Source organism: Melitaea cinxia, chromosome 1 (genome assembly GCF_905220565.1).
Source record: "Melitaea cinxia chromosome 1, ilMelCinx1.1, whole genome shotgun sequence".
Classification (NCBI taxonomy): Eukaryota; Metazoa; Arthropoda; class Insecta; order Lepidoptera; family Nymphalidae; genus Melitaea; species Melitaea cinxia.
Window position 1 is genome coordinate 15921924 of NC_059394.1, and position 23932 is coordinate 15945855.

The window sequence follows — 23932 nt, forward strand, 5'->3', positions numbered from 1 at the left end:
ATTATAAAAGATATCGATCTCATCTTTTCTAATCTTAGTAGTTAATACTATTGTTATATTTTTATTTTTACCCAATTTTATACGAATATTAATTGGGATATCATCGAATTTGTTTCTATTTTTTTTATTAAACTAAAAGCAAAACATGTTGTCTTGCTAAGTGTCACATAAACTGGTTAAAGTTATACGCGGTTATGTTTCGAAAGAAATCGATGTTTTTTCATTACTTATATTTCGGAACATTTGATGTATGCGGATAACCCACGTCAAAATTATTCTGACCGAATGCGTTAAAAATGCGATAAAAATCCATTTTAGCATATTAAACGGATGTCGACAATACGTGGATATAAAGTACTAAAATACGTATTATGGTTTACATGTATATTTAAATAATAATTTTTAATCCTTTAAACGTCAATATTTTAATTAAAACCGAAACTAATCATGATATATAACCTTCCAAAATAAAATTGTTTATAAAGCGTAAATCTTTTCAAACAAAAGACGTATGCAAAATATTAAAATAATTCAACTTGTTATACTAAGTGTTCTTAAAAGTATCAAGATGTACACTTAATGTTGTTTCTGACACACGAGGGCCGTCAAGAATTTTGCCGGATGTGGGGAGGTTCGCGTTCGTTCGTGCAAGGACACTGCGAATGCCCCTAGTTCCCACATTATTAAGGTCATCAGAATTAAGATGGGTTTAAACACCGGCTGCACGATCCGCTTTGGGGTATTTCGTCGAAATACTAAAAGCTATGATAAAAAGTGTATATTACGTTTCAGGCTATTATTAATCATTCCGTATGTTTAATTTTAACAAAACCGGTAATCTTAGCTTTAGTTAATTACTTTTGATATTTCTTTGGTCAAAAGAACTAATTATAGCTGGAAGTGCTAGGTGTCAATTCATTTGATAAATGTTCGTTTGGTGATTATTATGGATGTTGGCAATTTTATTATAAGTATACTGAATCATCAATATTAACAACCTTTTCGAGCGATTACATTCATACAGTAAAATACCAAGAGAGTTGAAGCTACCACTTGTTTCGAAAGACGACGTTCTGCCAACATGCATTGCTCTTTTAACTAAATATATTCACTGCTATTAGGTACTTTGGAAATAAATATTTAACACACTTTTATTGTATTTGTATAGCATAAAAATTCGCAATAAAAATACTAAGCTTTTCTAATATCTTAACAATATACTCAAATATAATTTTTACAAAGAAAATATTGCAAAATTATCCGTACTAATAATGAATGATGATGTTTTTGACTCTAGTGATCCTAAATAAGTAAGAATATAATTGTCGCTTACGGCATTTTCTTTCAAACATAATGTCAGATGTTGACCTATGACGGTTCGCCACTTGTATTGTTACTGTTAGAATGTTTAGTCGTTGGGCTGTGATTTAAGTACCTACAGTAACGAGATGTTTGCCAGTTGGTAAACTTGTTTTGCAATATAGTGTAACGTTAACGAACATATAAAATGTGTTTAAAATGTGCATTAACGTACAATGTTGCTTATGAAGTAGTGATCCTAGTCGTTAAAAGAATTAACAATGTCACCTAAAAATTAAATGTCTAAAATGATGGCTAACAATGTCAAGTAGTTTTCATTGTTTTTTAGTCCATACCTTTTTGAAGTAAAACTTCTTTACGCACGCTTGACTTGGGGAGTAAGCTGGTGAATACGTGACGAATGCGTTACGAAAAGTGTGATCGGATGAGATGAACGGAAGTTGAAAGGGAGATATAAGTTGTGAAGATAGAAAGAAAGTTATGTTTCGTACGTTTTACTTCAGTCATGCGGTCCAAAACACACTCGTTTATCTTTTATTGAAGTTAAACTTCTTACTGTGTGGCTACGGTACTAAAGAATATAGCCACCCCCTCTCTTCCGTGGGTCTCATAAGAGGCGACTAAGAGATAACACAGTTCCGCTACCACCTTGGAACTTAAAAAGCCGACCGGTGGCGGGATAACCATCCAACTGCTGGCTTTGAAATGCGCGAGCCGGAGACGGGCGGCAGCGTCTTCGGTGCGACAAAGTCAGCCCTGTTACCAGCCCGCCTGCCCAGCGTGGTGACTATGGGCAGGACACATGAGTTCGCGTTGTTTTTGGCGTGAACTTGTGGAGGCCTATGTCCAGCAGTGGACTGTATAGGCTGTAATGACGCACGCGTGACTCAGAGAGTAAGCTGGTGAATGCGTGATGAGAGCGTTATGAAAAGTGTGATCGGGCGAGGCGAACGGAGCAAGAGATAGAGGTTCGAGCACACATTTACTTTGTCTCTTTCTCCCATAGCCTATCTAAACAGTGTGCAGGCCTATTGCTAAAGAAGTTTTACTTCAGTCGTGTGGTGTAAATGACAATCTTATTTTTTTATTTTTTTTTATTTTTATTTTTTGTTTGTTTTTTTTTCTGACATATTTTAGATAGAAATAGATAGTTGCGAATTTGATTAAAGAAGTTATAAGTTTTAATAGATATTATTTATGTTAATGGGATGGTTTTATTATTTAGACTAAAGTGTTACGATGTAGATAATAAATCAATGCACAGCCAGACGTTGTTTGATTTGCTTCTTACTTACCGCTATAAATAGAAAATGAAAGTTGGTTCTAAGATGAGCAAAGGTCACAGATCGTCGCAAGCTTAAATTGAATGATTATTTAATAAAATACATATTTAATATTATTAGCATGTTTTTTTAATAATAATCTTTTTTACATCAGTCTCTAAACGAATAGTTTAAGTCTTGTAACACAAATCAAAAAATTATTTAATAAAAGTTTGTGCACTACTACTGCAGTCTGTCTTTTATCCTTGAAACCTGATCCTAAAATTAAAGATCCTACTATGACACTTTGTCCTACTTTAACAGTTTTATAAGCAATTATCTTTTCACTCATACAATACTTAAATATTACGCTAATTATATTTGATCACACGATGTACGTGTATATTTATATCACTTATTTTGGCGTATCACGTCATAGCGAAAAAAAATTAACGATTGTACGTAAAACTAAGTTTCACTTTCGGCACGCATCACGCGGTGAGGTCGTTGGTACCTTCTTACTATATTTGTCATTTAATTTTAAACCTTATAAATATATGTCATAGAAGCTACTATTTTTCATATAAATTTCTATCAGTCGTGATTTCTGTGCAATTAAACCATTCAAGCCTTGGTGGAGATGAGAAATGTCAGTTAGATTACGTAAATGCGAATTTTGAACTTAATAGTTTATGATTTTTGCTACCGTCAGTTGTATGGCTAACGGTACTTTTTATACTATCGTAGATAATGATAGCATATACAGAATCAATCTATTATACTGCAAATATTAGAAGACCAGTAGATGTAACTAACTATACAAACAATATTTTAATTAATCAAGTCAATTTTAAACGTTTAAGTATGAAAAAGAGTTTTGTTCATTACCATTCATAACCTACTTTATTATTATACAAATAACTGACAGAACGAAATTTTATATAAAACATAATGAAATGTCTCAATTAAAATATTTTTCGAAATACAGGTAACAAAAATCTACTGATAAAATATTTCCGCATTTTTGTATTTAATAAAAGTTATTTGTTAATTGTTTTATAAACTAGATCGATTTAATCATAACGAAGCGCGAATTAGACATTACTTTAAAAAAAATAACATGCATAGGTATTTGTCATAGTTAAACACAAGCGGCGCGTAAACATGTCTTTTACTGCATAACAAACTTATTTTTTTTTATAAAATCAGATAAATATATATTTATTTATTAGCTCTACTCAAACTGAAAATATAAAGTATCAATTTAAATTATCGTAAATTAGTAATTAAACCAAATATTATTTAAAAAAATTGTTTCTATAGTCTGTAATGCACGAACATTCGACGCTGCGTTTTTAGGGTCTTATATATTTTGTACTTTACTCTTTACACGACTGATATTAAAATAAACATTATTATTATTGTAAAACATGTTTGCTTTCATTTAATTTCTCAATTATACAAATTAAACTGTTTTAATCATCGTTAAAACCCAAACGTTGCGTTAGTTGGTCGTTTTTGAATGAGTGATAAGTATGATAGATAACCTAGTTTTATATGAAATAGTTACTTGTTTGATATAAATAAAAATAATAAAAGTCGAACATAACGTTCATATGCGTTTCCACTATGTGATGCAACAAATCATTCGTTAAGCTTATTTTAAAGCAAATTAATATAATTGCTGACATGTTGAATTATTAATTTATAATTAAAATGACTTTTAAATGCGACCTCTGCATATCAAAGGTTAGCTCAGTTCGATGTGTCTTATGTAAAAATTGAACTGACTGTAGCTGATGCAAATTCTTGATACACAGTCAAATAAAACAAAATAATTAATGATTCCAATGTCTTTTCTTGAATATAAATCTTTACATTACGTGTATCATCACATCACATCAGCCTACATGATGCGACATGATGCGATATATCGCGACATATACTTCACACGCATTTAATAATCGACTTCGGACAGTTTTTAATTATTATGACTATTTTATTTCTTCCCGTATCTGTCGCGTATAGCAAGGATTCAGTAAATAGATACCATACAAGACCGGCATTTTGTCCAAAATTTTTGTTAAAAATAATTACAATAACAGATTGCTTTGTTAACAAATTCATTTAATGTGCAACAGACGAGAATTTACATAATTTTCAACAATGTCAGATCTAGCCAAAATGTACATCATGCGTGCAAAATTTTTCCAACAATTTTCTGATAATTATCCTCTCGAACCTAAATGAGCGTAAACCTTCGCTAGACAAAATACAGCTTTAAATCTAATACTTTTGTCGCATTACAAGTCACCAGACAGGTGTTGAGCAATACAGACTTGCGACATGAGTACAGTGGCTAGTGCCAATCGTGTAATAAGGACATGGTTGTATAATTTGCATTCGCTTAAATGAACGAGGTTGTTTAGAACCCTATCTAAATATGAATTAATAATACTTTGGTATTTGTAAAATTTAAATACTCATTTGATACAGAGATACATAAAGAGACGTTTTATATTTACGAAGAGAGAAGTTCGAAATGACCCAATTTGATAAATTAAGGATCTTTCTTCAAATATTGTTTTCTTATTAAGACTCAATAATGTGTTTTTGTTAAAACTTAAAAAAGACTAAATGATAAGCACAAGCTTTCGATTTAAAAAAATAATCAACAACATCGTTGCACCCAGTAAAAAGTTATGAGGTATAAAATACAATGTAATTCGCCGAAAAAGTAGTCAAGAAAATACGCATTATTCTTCGGATAGGAAAAAATAATCGAAATCAATCTACTCAGTGAGAAATTATGAGGTAGCACACATAATAATTGTGTTTGCTCGCAAACGAAAAAAAAACCGACTTCAATTACATCAACTAGTAATACAACGTAGATCGACTAAAAAATAGTCAAGTAACAACGCGTTATCAAAGATTACTCAAAAAGCAGTTATCAGATCTCGGTAAAATTTATATGTGACCACATGATAAACATCAGCTTTCGATTAAATTAAAAATTATCAAAATCGGTACACCCAGTAAAAAGTTATTGCGGATTTTCGAGAGTTTCCCTCGATTTGTCTAGGATCCCATAATCAGATCCTGGTTTCCTTATCATGGTACTAAACTAAGGATATCCCCTTTCCAAAAAAAAAAGAATTATCAAAATCGGTACATCCAGTAGAAAGTTATGTGGTATAATACAACGTAGGTCGACGAAAAAAGCGTCAAGTAAAAACGCATTATTAGATATAACTCGAAAAGTAGTTGTTAGATCTCAAATAAATTTAAATGGGACCAATTGGCACACAAAACCTTTCGATTAAAACAAAATTTGTCGAAATCGGTCTACCCGGTCAAAAGTTCTGATGTAACATACATAAAAAAAAAAAAAAAAAAAAAAAAAAAAAAAAAAAAAAAAAAAAAAAAAAATACAGTCGAATTGAGAACCTCCTCCTTTTTTCGAAGTCGGTTAAAAAATACAATCGAAAAATAAAAAGTTTGTTTGTATGCGCTAATTTTATTGTTTGTCCTGTAAAGTATTTCTTGATGTTTGTAATTAAAACTTCTAACATCTTCGGGCTACCTAAATCTGAAAGGCTTACTTTGCAGTCGGCTCACCGCTTTTAAAATCATTACCGTATCAACTGTCATATTAAAAGCATGTCGTAATCGTATTTTTCGCGGGATTTATTGTATGCAACCAATTTAAACATCAATCGGATTAAAAATCTTCCAATTTTAGGTTCCAAGTAATTAAAGATTAAGGAACTTAACAATAAAGATTGACTGTATTACGCAGTAACATGTCAAAATTAAATTATTTTATTTTATTTGGAGCTCAACAGAATTGAATATTTTATATCTTAAGATTAAATAATCAAAAATGTCCTCTTTGACTTCCTTAAATCCAATATTTTGATTTTATTTATATATAAAAGAGTAATACCGGTATTTAAAAAAAAATGACTTTTAATGCATAACTTAATTAGAAAACTGTCATCCTGTCATTCATATCAAAGTAAGTAGGTTTGTTGTAATTTAATCAGATCAACGACTCTTATTTATTTTAAATTAAATTAAATGGCATACAAAAAAACAATGTACCCTTCTGAAAACCTATGAAAACCATCAGCGCTTCATTCAAAACTTTACAACATTTCGGTAAAAAATAAATAACCACCATTAAATACAATTATATCAAAGGCATTAAAGAATAATAATTTTAGCTATACTCTTTTTAATAATATTCTCAGTCGACTTAAAAGTCTCATTACCAAAAATAGTAAAAGGTATTATTAATAAGAAAACTAAGAATTAATGGACAACATTAACACCAAATTATAGGGAAAGGTTAAAAAAATGGATGAAAATTTGATGATGAACACAGCAAATATAAATCCAGAGCTTACACCACATCTCTAAGTTTTATTAATTAATATGCCACGTAATATACAGAGGAACATATATATAGAGGTAATTATATAAGTTTTTAAACTTTCACGGTCCCTAGGAACACTTTTGATTCAAGGGGAATTACCGCGGTTGTTATATCGAAACACGATTATTGAGTCGCCCGCAACCAGAGCGCCTGCAACGTCGCCGAAATATAGGTAGATGCAAAATAACAATCGCGGTAAGTAAGTAAGACGCCACAACACTGGTTTGTGGCTGTTGCGCTCGCGGTTACGGGTTCAATCTCTGCACATGACAAACATTTGTATGGGCCATACAGATGTTTGTCGTGATCTGGGTGTTTGTGCAGTCCTTGTGGGACTCCCCACCGTGCCTCGGAGAGCACGTTAAGCCGTCAGTCCCGGTTGCTATCATGTACACTTGATAGGGATTGTTATTCATAGTAGTGAATATATCCGCCAACACGTATTGGAGCAGCGTGGTGGATTAAGCTGTGATCCTTGTCCTACATGGCGAAAGAGGCCTATGCCCAGTAGTGGGATATAAGAGGCTGAAGCGTATCTACGCTATCTATCTTTATTTATATATCTATATAAGAGAATAAAAACCAACTTTTTGTTATATTTTTGATGTATATTTCATGCTGATCTCCGTACAAAAAAGAAAGAAAGAGGCCTATGCCCAGCAGTGGGATATTACAGGCTGAAGCGTAAGCGTAATCGTGGTAAGTCCTGTAGAGTAAAAACTGTACATTAGGAAATGAATTACTAAGTCTTGACATTGTGTAGTAAGTAAGGTCAAACGGTGAAGCTTGATGCTTTCCGTCGGGTCTGTGCTGTAAAACGCCATTGTTGTATTGGTCACGATCTCGATCAATAGGTCCCGAGTTGACCCGCTTGTCCAAGATTGGCAGTCACTCACGAAAATTGTAACTAAGTTCTCACTAAACGTTTTTATTTTGTTAAAAAAACTGTGATATTGGGCTAATTTTTTGTTGCTTCTTTAAAGTGTTCCTATTCGCTCATTTTTTGGACCAATAACTCGAACAATGTACTCATTTAGAACTTGACATATATTTTGTTTGGTATATTAGTATGAATAGAAGTTTTAATTCTTTTTTTGTAGTGTAATTACTTTATCAATATTATGTTCATTTTTAACTGTTACATATATTCGATACATATTTTGTGCTATGTATAAATACACAATACATCTTATGTCAATGAACTTTCATTTACAAAATAAAACAGCATTATCGAAATGATACTTCCTATAGAGATTTAAAAAAATATTATTTATAGGTATTTCTTGTCTTTCCAAAATATTATATAAACCCTTATGTTCATTATTTAGTGGCACTCAGGATAGAAATAATTAAGATATTTAATTCGTCAATTATATTATTAAACATCATGATTTCATAATGAAGTTCCACGGAACTGTATGCTATAATCGTGTACTTAGAGGATGGCCATTGTAGATTCGTTACAGCAAAACACTCGTCACGATGACATCAAACGTGTGACATTATATACGCAGTTGAGAGTTCATGAAAAACATAACTTAAATCTGAGACGTCAACATTGATAAATTTTTCTTAAATTTTACTATTGTTGTCCTTACACGGCTGAAGATCTTATTAATCGCATTAATTAATGTCTAATTATTTACTGATCTTATTATGATAGAAATATAAATATTAATAGTTACTCAAGTTTACTGTTTGAGTGATCAAAGAGATCAACAATGATGTAGTACAAAGCTTCAAGTTTCTTCAAGTACAAGCAAGGTTCAGTAAGGTGAGGTCGAAAGGGTAAGTAAAAGTGTTTTAATTGCAAAACATTTTACAGTTTTTTAACAAAAAAAAATTCAAGTATGCCATTTGTTTGCATTATACTTGCATGGCTATATAACGAGACTGTTGCTGGACGTATATTAAGGAAATATCAATAGAAGTCCAAATTGAAAGCAACAATATTATATATTTGCTAGTAGATACATTAAACGTAACATTGTTAGCGTCGAAATGACTTTGTAAAGCGAGAAACATTCTCACGTCCTTAATAGTATAATCGGAACTGTTACAAAAAACACAGCCTTAGACAAAGGAAATGGAAACACATACGCGGAACAACTATGGGACAGTAGGCAGTGTTTATTAAATTAACCAAGCGAGATATACCTACAGCTGTCGTTGCACAACGCCTGTTTCTCAATAGCGTAATAATTTGCTTGGTTTAACAATTTAACACATTCCGACGATACAAAGTATATGTAAAAAAGGCTAATTTGCATTTTAATTATTTATTTATTCAAACTTAAGTAAGAGTTTTCTTATGCCTTCATATATGAAACTAAATAGAGATTACGCACGCGTCAGTATCTATAACTTGCCACTTAAACCTGCTAATTCTGTAGATAGAGCTTAATCTACCAAGCTGCTTACACTACAGTTTCATATTTTAGGCAATCGCGCACCATCTTAGGCTGCATCTTCTCTTACCATCAGGTGAGATCGCAGTCAAGCGCTAGTCTATAAATTAAAAAAAAAAAACAATTTGATGGATATTTTCCCGACGATGAGTAGGGATATCTATCCTATGTAGTGTGTACAGATACACACGATACAACGATGAAAACTTCGATTGACGGTTTCATAAGCACTCCGGGTATTTTCGCGAGAGCTATAAGACACATAGGCTTTAAGCATAGTATATGTGTACAAAAATATTTGTCCGAGAGAAAATCAAACCAGTGTTCATGAGCGTTAAGGCAACATATTGCATCACTACACCAGAAAGATTATCTATAAAGAATTATTAAAACCGTGCCAGTGACTTTAGAATGTGTCCACAATGTAAACAAATCTTGTTGTTCGTTTAGCTTGAACTTTAAAATTCCGTAATTGTTACATCAAAAACCACATTGTACAGAATAGACTTTCTTTACGCTTTTCACTCACAAACATTACTATTAAAGGCCATTAGTTTTTTCTACTGCCTGTCATTTGTTCCTTCCAACTATCATTATAATATCGCTGTGAACTCGTCTGTAACGTTATATTGAATCGGCCTCATGATTGATGCATAGAAAGTGAGAAATCGATTAGGTACCTATATCCGAATAACTATTTATAAAAAAAAGTATATTTACGATTTAAAATGATTTCGTTTTTATAAACATTGTTAATATAATAACAGTATGATTATTAAATTTTCGTTTACATTGAAATATTAACCTAACATATTAACCGATTTTTGAATTATTAAAGTTTGACATGTAGGTACATACATAATTTAATTTACAAATACGTTGTGTTAATCAGACTACTGGACCTATAAATAGCAATTAAAGGTACATTTGTGTTATTTTGATTGAATTATAGTATATATTTTTCTGTCAAAAGCATATTGTCATGTTCTTACTATTCCCGCGAGGGACATTCCTTCGTCATTTTATAAAAACTGAAAATTGGTCACTGCCTGTTCCCAACACAGATGGCAGCATTTGCCAAATATAAAGTTTTATTCATAATGGCTTTGATAGATATGGGGATATCAAAGACGTACAAAGTGCCAACTAACTTTCGTCATTTCATAAAGCCTAATTCTATGAAATGACAAATTTCTGGCCCTCTTGGGCTCTTGATCTATTATATGTATCATAAACAATTAGAGCATTCGTTAATATCTTGAATATAATTTTTATTTATACCATATTAACATAAAACAATATTGCTAGAGAAAATCAAAGACTAACATAATTTTTTGAGCAATACAATTAAAACTTTCAAATTCGTAATTGTAATGTTTTTCTGATTTCGTGTTGTATACACTTGTATTGACATAATATGCAATGATAATTTATTCATCAGTTACCTTATATAGTTTGTCTTTCTGGTACCACACGTCTTCCTCCTCCTCCATCTGTGCGGCGAAGGCCTGTGTGAGATCATCGCGAGATCGCGACAGAATACGCCGTCGAGACACCATCTCTCCCCCCGTCGCCGCTTCAAACGGACCTAGGCTGTAAAAATACACTCTATTAGAATAAGTAAATATTTATATAAAATATATTATATCATAAGCTATAATATATAATAAATACTAAAATCCAATCGTTATAAATCATTCTGCAATCATCAGCGATACTGTATTTAAAAATCACAACCCACGTTGCCATTTAAGACATAATCGAACACTCAAATATTGAAAAAAGGGAAATAAGAGCGCATACTGTAATCGAAATATAATTTTGATAAAGATTTCATTTTTCACCTACAACTTATCAAACCCAATAACAAGTTTAAAAAAAAAAAAAAAACTAAGCGCGGACGTCGTAATTACAATCTCAACAAACTAATACAATTGTCAAACTTTCTATAGGAGATTAACTTCATACGTAATAGCATTATAAAACGAAACAATGCGCCTGTGAAAGCAATGGTTGTTGTATAGTTAATAGTTCTGATCTGTTCATCAGTGCTCTATTCATGGGCAAAGCTGATATTAATAGCAACTATTTATTATAATCTAATATAAATATTTTGATAAAATTTAACTAGAAATATCTACGTGGTTTATGAGTATGGTCATCACTTGTAATTTCATCTGCTGTGCTTTGACTTTTAGTAGATTAGATTTGATATTTGTTGTTTTTCCGATCGTGTGGATCGTAGGTTGTGATTTTACAGCCTACATTGGGGTAAGGAAAACACGACCAAGGATCAGATTTGAACTAGATGTATGGCTTATTTATCTCAATCTTTTCTTAATTGATATTAAAAAATTTAGAATTCAAGTATTATTTATCTTAATCTTTTCTTAATGGATCTTACAAAGTTTAGAATATTTGGCTATAGAGGACGCTACGGTCCTTTAAGTAGTAATAGATGTACGCTGAATAGGTATATATATATATTATATATATGGACATTTTTATAATTAGTAACTTAAAATATATATATATATATATTTACATATTTTTACAAAAAAAAAAAAAAATATATTGTGCGATGTTACAGTAAAACGTTTAATGTTGTAAATATTTTGCAGTCTATAAATTATGTTACATTTAAGTAATTATTAAAATGTGTGCTAAATTTTATTTGTTACGAATAATAAACCTACTTTTTCTTTTGAAAAATAATTACATACATATATAATTATTATATAAGATCGTTACTTGGCGGATCTTTATATTACACAAGTATTATAAACAAACAATAAAATAGTAATGTTACATAAAATAATAGCAATGGCTTCCTTGTACTATACAAAAAAATATATAAAAACGTTAGAAATAAAAAGTAGTGTTATAAAAGATATATGATTGTGAAAATAAATTTGTGAAATCAAAAATTAAAATAAATCCATCCCAGCAAATACTACAAACAGCAAAGTCACAGAAAGCAACATTAACCTTTAAATAAAAAATATTTTAATAACTATTCCAAAATTTTGTTTAGTAAAAATCCTCAAAAAAAAAAAACGCAAGTTAAGACACATCACTAGCATCTTCAAACCAGGGCTAACAAAACATTATCCACGCTTCCTTCCGACTCGAACAATATGTGGCATTGGATTCGGCATTGGCATTATCTAATGATCGCACAGTTCCTCCCATTCATCGTACTTTGTTTATATCTTCGCTGGTAATGTAACAATGGCTAGTGTTGTCGGAGAAAGTATCGATAAGCTAGTGCTCAACGCGTCTTGTTAACACTTTGATACGTGCTAATGATACTGAATGATAGACCGCATATAATGCGTGTTATGTTTCTATTTTCTATTTTCACATATTTAAATTCAAAGATATATAAGATTCTTGCGATTATATTCTATCATTTATAACATTCCATTTTTAAATTAATAATCTTAAAAAGTAATTTATTTAAAATTTGTTGTGAATTTTTTTTCTTATTACCTTTCTTTTTTTTTTTAAATGTTCTAAAATAAACAATTTATGAAAAACACCCTTATTATTAGTTACGCAGTAAGTGTTACTTTCACAGCTGATTTAGTGCTCCACTGAGTATCATTCGCAATCTGTTACCGCATACAATGATCAAGATAGCTTTGTTTTTCTCATTCGTCTAAATTGCTTTACTGTCGGACTTATCTTGTTATTTCACGTCCAAGAACATCTTTAATTACTAGTGATGTTAATTTGTTAAAAATAACATGTGAGGTGGGAAATTATAACACCACATGCGGCACACAGACAAAAAAAAATCATTTCTTTAGCTTGATGTTTTATAAAATAAACTTAATTCAATATACTGTAACAATATAAAAATATTTTATTGTAGAGCAGTAACCTCTTCTCATGTAAATAATAAAACGTGGGTTTTTGCGACAATACTACTTATTTGCATGTTTGAACTATCTCTACTTAAACTTGTGTTAGAAAAAGTTTTGTCTTTTGCTATACACATTCACGTCATATTACAATAGACGTCAAATATTTGTCCTTAAATAACAGGCCTAATTTGATAATTTCTATTTTTATAGTCCTAATTTGATATCACAATAACTATGTGTTATATTATATATCAATAGTATACACCCCAGTAGTAGTAACTCGTATGCTTCATGTAAACTACAAGATCTTTGACACTCTTGTCGTCCACCAAGAAGTGTTTTGACTGATTTTAAGCTCGAAAATTATAATTACTCGATATTGTTTTTGTGTATTTTATAGGTATAATTATTTTAAGACGATAGACTAACATTAAGTAACGATAATATAGTACAAAGATATTCTTATCAGTATGAGATTCTTTTTTAAGCGCATTAAAGTTTAACGTATGTGAAATCGCGGAAAAACGTCTAGTGTTTGATAATTAATTTTTAAATTTTATCTAAACTCTTGCGGCGCATAAAATATACCTATCGGTTTAAGGAAAAAAACAAAGATTTATCTGGTGGAATACTAAATATGCTGTAATGTGCTCTATGCTAAGTTAATACGATCGTATGTTGGGGTTGTAATAATGTAAATGTGTTGTATATTAATTACGTCAACGAACTTGTTCACAACAGACCTATATCGACAGGAGAAGACGATTAAGTAGCTGCAAACGATAGCGACAATAAGAGCAGAGCGATTTGAAACAAAATAATTATACATTCAACATTTTTTCTTTTGATAAATATCTAGTCACAGGAGCAAAAAAAAAATGTTATTTGGATTCATTTTTACTATATTTCATATGTCAAGAATTTATTACTTTTCTTACATATAAAACCAAGATTTTTCTAACTTAATTTTTAGTACAAAAAACAAAACATTAAATTTGTTACAAATCTTTGTTTCTAAAACCCCTCTACTTAAGGCATATAGAATTATATTATAGTTATAAAAGATTTATCTCTATAATCATTTACATTTACAGGTCATAAAATATCAACGATATTCGCCTGAGGCGAACATCCTTACGTAACTAATCGTATCACAGACGCTTTCGCTATCAGCGCATCGCCGGTATCCCGTTAAGACTAGACGGCCAGTCATTACGGGAACCTAGCGGAACGAGTATTCTTAGTTTATTTTTATAACGTGGAGGCATGCAATTACTACGGTAAGGATGCCACGTGGTGTGATGTAATCGTTTTATCGTTTTCCGAGAGGGAATTGCCGCTCGAGAAGACCGAAGCGGTTTGAACGTGTTACACATAGATTGTTATGTTACAGACAATTTAGATGCCTATTATAAGATGACTTTGTCTGATTTGTATTCGGTACTATTATAATGAAGATGGAAAGTTTATTTACTATCATTATTTAATGCTTTTCAAGTGTCAAAATATCAAGAATGGTTTAGTCATTGCCACGTAGTGACGAAGACGCAAAGGAGATTGTACTATGGAGATTATAGGTACAATAAATATATTTGAAGATCATAGAAAAAGTAGGCGTTTTGAGTTAAGCCTTAAGTAAGAATGAAAGATTATTTATTTTATTAGTGGAAATATTTCTAAATAATTTAGTTAAATTAGAATTATTTTTTAATTCTAAAGGGTTAATAATTTGTTTTTTCTTTTACAAAATATGATGCCGTATACGTCTACAATACAATGGTGAAATCAGACATCGTACCGCATTAAGACAGTATTTATATATGTTTTCTAATCTACCACATGTATCAAAACTTAACGCTGTTGATGAAACTAAAAGCCCTTCTCTTATACATTATATACCTATAAAAATTATAATTATTTTTGTACTATTGCGTAAATAACCATTTTATTTTTATATTATACTAGCTGACTCGACAAACGCTGTCTTGCCGCTAAACGCTATTTAAAAATAAAAAATAGGCATTGGTGGTAGAAGGGTGAAAATTTAGGGTTGTATGTATTTTTCAACGCCAAATCATAATAAAATAAAAAATAAATAACTTATCTAAAAATAATTTAAAAAAAAAATTAGTGGTGGACTACCCTTAACATTTAGGGGGATGAAAAATAGATGTTGTTCGATTCTCAGACCTACGAAATATGCACACAAAATTTCATGAGAATCGGTCAAGCCGCTTCGGAGGAGTTTAACTACAAACACACCGCGACACGAAAATTTTATATATTAGATTTAACAAAGTTGTTAATTATAGTAAGTATTTTATACTTTTGTTAAAACTATATGAAAAATGATACTTAAGTGGACTTCTAAATAGCTTTGCATTTTTAGTTTTTATATGACTAAGAACTGTTTTCAAATGTTTTGTAAGCTTGTTCTTAATGTTGCAACACTGTTGAAAATTAAGTAAAAATAGCCAGAGCACATTCTTTTCAACTGCTTTCCAAGTCAAATGACAACGTGCTCGAGATTCTAATTGCAGACAACTATTATGTACTATTCGAAATTTTTTACAAACAATTCACTTTCATAAATACATCTAAATAAGAACGAAAATACCGTGCACATTTTAGAGTATCGATGATGTCTACCTACGATGATTTGTCGCGGCCTATTTTCATACATGAAACTATTGTGTGTAAAAATTGTTTTTTTTTTCTTTTTCGCAATCAAAGCGTTTGAGAAAACTGTTGACAATAGTCGAGCTGAAGTCATACTAATAGGTTCACGGTCAGGTTTCGACATTATATTAACATAGTGTGTCTAACATCACTTGATTTAATAAATTCACATATTTTAGATGACCTTGAATTTATCAGTAAGTAAATTGAATAATTGTTTATATCTAAATAGCATAAAATTAATAGTCTAATGTATGGATGTATTTATCATTCCATATTACCGTCAATATTTTATCTATAATTAATGAATAATGTATGGAAGATTTACTTTTTTTTATATTTTCTGAATCTAAATACAACGCTACTGTATTAAAGAGCAAAATTAGTTTTAAATATTTAAAATTTTGATTTAGTAGACATAATTAATAAGGACTTCACATAAATGATCAATGTATGGGATATATCTTATATATATAATTCTCGTGTCACAATGTTAGTTACCATACTCCTCCGAAGCGACTGAACCGATTTGTATGAAATTTAGTGTGCATGTCGGGTAGATCTGAGAATCGGCCAACATCTATTTTTCATATCGCTGAGTTACAAGGGGTGGGGGGTGAAGGGGGTTAATAGCATATATGGCAAAACAACGTTTGCGGGGTCAGCTAGTATATATATATATATATATATATATATATATATATATATACCTACAGAAAATACAGCCGGCTACGTGCAATTTGCTTGATATAAAACCCACAGTGTTATGTAAAACAAAGGTCGCGACTAATGTGGGAGTCGGGGCCTCGATAGAGAATCGTACCTGATCATTATAACACTTTACAAACAGTTTTTATATTCAAATGAGTAGAAAGGATATATTATTATAAACCTATATGTTATAAAGGTTGTTTTACATTTTATAGAGAAATTCATTTCTCAAGTTTCATCCGGATGTTACATTAATCAACATTTACGGACATTGGTTCTTTTTTTAAATAATAGCGTGTTTTATAGTCTTTCTTAGTTAAACAGACTTCGTTACAAAATGTTTATAATAAGCAATCAATATGAAAAAAACATATACACATATAAAGATCAGTGTGTTTCATTAAAAAAGGTTAAATTTTTATATTGGAATAATTATAATCAATATTTTACAGTACACGTTTATCTGACAAGATCTCATAGAATTCCAAATAAATATATATACCAAGCCCAATTATACTTTATTTACATAATTTACACAAACAGTTTTTGTACCAAAACTATATGTTAAAAAGTTTTATAGAGCAATATAGAGAATTGCCTCAAATTGCTTCTAAATATGAGTGGGTGTAGACGTCGGCGTATTTACAAAAGTTGTCCGTTGTTGTCGAAATCGATAAACTTTGCGAGAAACTTTAAGATAGCATCAGAGGTGTCTGCCGAAAAGTCTAATAATACACTGGTTTTGTATCTGCATCAAATGGTGGTACAATGTATTTTTTTTGCTTGTGCACATTATAATTTAACTAATTTAATCTTTTATCAGATTTATGATTAAAAATTATAAGACGTATTTTTAATCGATACAACAATCAATTGTTTCATTATAATATAAGCTACTTTTATAAATAATATTATTATATTATATACAAACTTTGTTACAATGGCAGGTTTTTTTTTGACAAATTTTACATCGGAAATGAATTGAAACTATTGGTGCGGTGATATATATAATACAAATATGAAAAAAATATACTATTGGTAGGATAATATTTTAACTAATTTAATTTTTGTTTGTAAAATCTTCCTTTTTTATTATTCTTTGATGACATTAGTTACATTTTTTCAATGTGAAAAATACTCTGTGGTTGAAAAAAAAAACATTTTTTTTTATTTAGCAGAGAAATACGAAAGAATTTTTGCATTTGTTTTTTATTACGTAAGATGGTCAGGTCATTTCAAAGAGCACGTTTGTACGGATAAGGTCTACATGGAAACCTAGGCGGTTATCTGTTGGCCGCGGTTCAAGATGGACATGCGGTTTTAGAGTTAATTGCAGATGTGTTGTCGTAACGTAGGTATTAATCGTAGCTCACGTTGACCTAATCGCACACCGGTTTTACAAGATTCATTTTGTGTGTTTACTATTTTGACCGCTAGCAAATATCTTAACATTTAAATATAAAGTGTATATGTTTAATATTTTATGTTTTTTTATGAGTCTTTTGTAAATAATGTATATTGATTTTTTTTTAATTCACAAAAGAAGAAGTCTTGTTTGAGCTCTCGTGAAAAACGATGATTTTCGACTTGTATCACTGGTAACAAGAGGCGCATTTATACACAATTAAAAATATATAGTGTCTGCAAATCGAAATATTTACAACAACATGTCTGTACGGAGATCAGCACGAAATATACATCAAAAATATTACAAAAAGTTGGTTTTTATTCTCTTATATAGATATATAAATAAAGATAGATAGCGGAGATACGCTACAACCTGTTATATACTATTACTATACTACTGGGCATAGGCCTCTTTCCCCATGTAGGAGAAGGATCAGAGCTTAATCCATCACGCTAGTCCAATGCGGGTTGGCGGATATATTACCTACTACGAGTAACGATCGCTATCAGGTTTACGTGATAACAACCGGGACCGACGGCTTAACGTGCTCTCCGAGGCACGGCGGGGAGACCCACAAGGACTGCACAAACACCCAGACCACGTCAAACACCTGTATGGCCAATACGAATGTTTGTCATGTGCGAAATCGAACTCGCAACCGCCAGCGCAACAGGCACAATCCATAGCTGTGACCGTTGCGCCAACGCGGTCTCTTATGTATCTAATATTTTTTATATAATTTCATAATAACCTACATATATTTTTTTTGGAAAAATGTTTAGTATTTGCTAAGATATTTTATTGCCAGGATTTTTTAAGACATATGTGAATAATGGTTAAATGTGATGGTGCGGGCCGCTACAGTTATCTGCCGTTATCATCAGGTGACGTTTCGTTTGCAAATTTCACTCCTGATTTCAAATTCTTCGCACAGAGCACCGGTTAAAGACCTTGCTGGTGACCGGGAAACAGGCCATTATGTATAGATGAACGAGATAACTTAATTATTTTTCTTTTTGTTATTTATCCTGTTGAGGATTTTTAAAACATTATACTCTGAAAATTAATAGTAATATTTGAAGAGAACATTTTATCTAGATTTTAAAATGTACTTAAATTCTAAAACAAACAATTTACTAGTAATTAATATTAAAAGTTAATACTTTTAGAATAAAACGTGACCAAAATTACAACTAGGTTTTTTACACACATTTGTCGTTTCAAATAACGATTTTTGATCAATAATAATAATTAAGACGTGCTCTAATATTCAGTGTAACCTGTAAGTACTTTTGGGTACATATACCACCTGACAAGTATGTATGTTAGTATTTAAGCAAGTATATTTAAAATATTTGCAATTACTATTAAAAAAACTGTTTTTGCTTATATATCTTCGCGTCATTGACATTTAAGTAAGTTTGAGCATTTGTATTTTAACACATTTACATCGAGAGAAGCCATACTGATAGTTCATAGATTAAATGTCAGATAAGGACTCGTTACGTCTGTATATTTATGACCTTTACTCGGTTAAATGGATGTTGTTTGTCTAACAAGGTTTTTTTTTAATACTAAATAATACAATAATATACAATGTTCCTGTATATTTATATGTATTGCATTTTTATGACAAATGATACAAAGTTATTATTATCTTAGACACGTTAATTATATATCAATATAATTTTAGTTACATTTAGAAGATGAGTCTTTACAAAAAGTATGTTTCAATATGAATAGAGACCACATTAATATATGTCAGAAACAAAAATGTTAATCAATGTTTACCTTCTAGGAAATATATTGAGTATTCTATTATTATGTATATAGTGTATCATCAATATAATATTTATCGACGTATGGGACATCAGGATATATCCTGCACAAAATTGGATCAGCCCATTTAGAAAAGTAATTCAACTTTAAATAATGTCATAATTAAATAATACCGTTCTCAAGTAGCATTGTATTTCTGTGGTGCGTAAGGTAGCCAGAGCTCTTCTGGAGGATCGGTTGCAGGCGTCTATATGTTAAGGTAACCGCTTACCATCATGTGAGCCGTACGCTTATTTATCTTATAAGAAAATAATGTGTAACAATTATTACCCAAGTAAAAATATACATAGCAATACTATGTGCGCGTGTTCAGGAAAATAAAACTACGTTTAATATACAAATTAAAATATAAGAATGTAAGTCAAGGTAACTTTTTTCTCAATCGTTTTGTAAATAGTTACAGAAACATGCACAAAAATTCTATTTATTTCCTCTAACACCGAAAACGGTGTACTTACTGTATATATAATGTAAGACAGTAATAATTAGTTATATTTTTTGTGACTTTGAACAGCGGAATAAGGTTCTTTCGGATAGGGTAGTCATGGCTAATATTATGACATCTAAATTATGTATTGAATATACATTGAAAATTATAATCGTGCTTTCAATCATAAAAATACTCTGATACGTGAGAGATAAAACTTTATTAATGCGACAATGTTATGACCATATGTAGATGCAATTAGTAATTAATATTTTCAAGCAGCATCAAGTCGTGTCGCACTGTTTTGTTTATCACTTACCTTGGTCAATGATTTGGTTATTAAGTAGCACGTAATAGCCAAGTGATAGCAAAAATTGTACAATTATTGCTATTTGATAGCAGTTTCGTGATTTGAATTATAAGTAATAGTGATCGATATTCATATTAAAATCATGTCTGTATTAAATTATTTTAACGCTTGTTTCAATACAAGAAAAAATAAATTACACGAGAATTTATTTGGTAGTCGTATAGAAGTAAAATGTTTTCCTCTATCTACGTACACTTAAACAAAAAAGGGTCGAACATGCATAGATTTTCAATGAGTCTAAATGTAATATTTATAATAAAAGATAACAAGTCTTCTAAATGTCTACAAATATATTCCTTATTAGCTAAGACATAGGGTTCAAAACACTTAAACTAATTTTAGCTCTATTTTTTTTAAGTGGCATCTGCCAAAAATGGCTATTACTGTGGTTAGTATAAAAATTGTAAGCACATATGGACGTGAGAACATACAGTTTGTGCACAAGGTTAGATGACTTAGGTCCGATTTAGCTGAAGTTAGTGTCTATTGTTATTTGTATCTCACATAAATATGAAATAATAAGATTTATCACTAATTTGGTAAAAGATTAAAATATTTTATTACCTACGTCTACAAATTTTTTTACTAACACGATACAGAACGACGAACAACTATGTAACGATGTGATATCCGGCGAGTTTTTTTTCTATATCACTAGTTCGGCAAACAAGCGTACGGCTCACCTGATGGTAAGAGATTACCGTAGCCTATAGACGCCAGCAACACCAGAGGCATCGCAAGCGCGTTGCCGACTCAATCCCCAATCCCCCCAGGAGCTCTGGTCACCTTACTCACCAACAGGAACACAATGCTGCTTGAAAACAGTATTATTTAGCTGTGATCTTCTGTAAGGTCGAGGAACTACCCCAGTCGGGCTGCTCCAGATTTTGAGCAGGAAATTCCTGCTGTGCCCTACCTCAGTTAACTTACGCCTTAACGCAGGATAGTAATAACCCGGAGAATGCTTCTCCTACTGTAAAGCTGTCAAAATACAACCTGAAATAACGCTTGTCATCCAGGACAGATTAAAAAAAAACGAGTGTGCTTTAGAACACAAGACTGAAGTCAAACTTCTTTAGCTCCTACGGTAATATACGAAACATAACTCTCTTTCTTTCTATCTTCGCTAACTTATATCTTCCTCTCAACTTCCGTTCGCCTCGCCCGATCACACTTTTTGTAACGCTCTCGTTATATTTACCAGCTTACTGCCCAATTCAAGCGTGCGTAAAGAAATTTTGCTTTAAATAAAAAAAACAAAAAACCCGCCTGCGTGAAGAACAACTAATAGAAAATCAACCGAAAAAGCTGGAACAAGATAAAAATTCAATATGCACACAAAGTCAGCGAAATAAATAGAAACAATATCAAACATTTTGTGCTGTACATTTAAAATATATTAATACGGTAGTCCTTCGAAACTTTATGCAACGTCGTACATAACATGCAGTCGGAGACATGCACAAAGAGAGAATGATTTGACTTATCCTTCAATTTCATGCCTCCGACTGCATATTATCTACGATTTCATGGTACCATTTTGATTAAGATTTTAATTTTAACTCTATACAGTTGTACTTACAAAAGCGTATTCAGTTCTGCATTGGAACAAGAGCTCAAAGCTTTGTTCATTATCCATAATACTTAGGACCTGGGTGACCGAGCTTAGCTCGGTATTCTTAGTAAATCGTGTTTTTTGAAAATCATATTTAAATACGAATTACATATTGATAAAATATGAATAATATTTTTCGATTTTATTTTTTTTAGAAAAAAAAAGAAAAAAAACGATAATCGATCTGGAATACGTGAGGATTCGAACCATGATCTTTTCGGCCGAGCGCAATCGGCCGTTTTCCCCTGAGCTACTACAACTTTATTGACAGATGCGAAATTTACCTTCTTATTCTAACGATATTGTAGCCATTTTTTCATTGCCTAAAAACAGGGATAAAACGACATTTTCTAAAAATGAATCCTAGCTAGATTTATTTATCTCCCCCGTAATCCCCTGTATACTAAATTTCATGAAAATCGTTGGAGCCGTTTCCGAGATTCAGATTATATATATATATATACAAGAATTGCACGTTTAATAGTATAAGATAAAAGCGTTAACAAAGATTAGAACTAATTTTATTCTTTTGTTCAATAAAACATTTATTTTATACTAGCTGTGCCCGCGACTTCGTCCGCGTGGAATTTAACAATAATGTTATTATTCAGTTCGCAGAGTTATAAGATGAATTTACGCTTCAGCCTGTAATATCCCACTACTGGGCATAGGCCTCTTTCTCTATGCAGGAGAAGGATCAGAGCTTAATCCACCACGCTGCTCTAATGCGGGTTGGCGGATATATTCCCTACTATGAGTAGCGATCGCTATCCACCTGATAGCGATCGCTACTCATAGTAGGGAATATATACATGATAACAACCGGGACCGACGGTTTAACGTGCTCTCCGAGGCACGGTGGGGACACCCACAAGGAGATAGGATAAGATTAATAAATTTCAAAAAATAAAAGTAGCATAAGTTACTCCTTATAACATCAGCTGTCTGCCAGCGGAAATCCCGTCAAAACTGGTCCAGCCGTTTCGGAGATTAGCCGGAACAAACGGACGAACAGACAGACAGACGAAAATTGTAAAAAATGTTATTTTGATATATGTACCGTGTATTTATTGTATTATCATTCATACGCATTTAGTAAAAACCGGCTATTTTAATATTACAAACAGACACTCCAATTTTATTTATTTGTATAGGTATTAAAGAACAATAAAATAATAACCGTTGTGTAATACTCGCGGAAATATAATTCGTATTAACTAAGTATATCGGTCACTCGTCACTTTTCTGACTTTCTCTATGTTTACTCGCTTTTAAGAGGCGTCGCTCGTCCATTTATTCTGCTAATGTTTATCTTGCATAATAGAAGCAAAAACCGTGATTGTTAAAGGCACGAGTGGGCAGTTGATAGTAATTATTATATAGGTATTAACACATGCGAGAAGTGTGGCATGTTTACCGTTTCATGAACGCTAAGTTTCGTTACGTTTTAACCTTAACGCTATTTGTATTTCGCATCTCATAACGGTCTTAAAGTATATTATGTACGTATAGCGTATAGCATGCGTCATAATGTAGTTAAATAAATTAATTGAGATTTAACATTATATAAAAAATGGGTTAAT

General features: G+C 31.3%; 1 protein-coding gene across 1 annotated transcript in view; it reads right to left on the bottom strand.

Moving 5' to 3' along the window:
• Positions 1–11005, bottom strand: part of LOC123657753 — an 86644-nt gene extending 75639 nt beyond the window's left edge. Inside the window, exon 1 of the mRNA XM_045593267.1 lies at positions 10877–11005. Within this exon, the coding sequence (XP_045449223.1) occupies positions 10877–10990 (114 nt within the window). The 5' untranslated portion in view covers positions 10991–11005. The remainder of the gene's footprint in view (positions 1–10876) is intronic.
• Positions 11006–23932: the final 12927 nt, after the last annotated feature.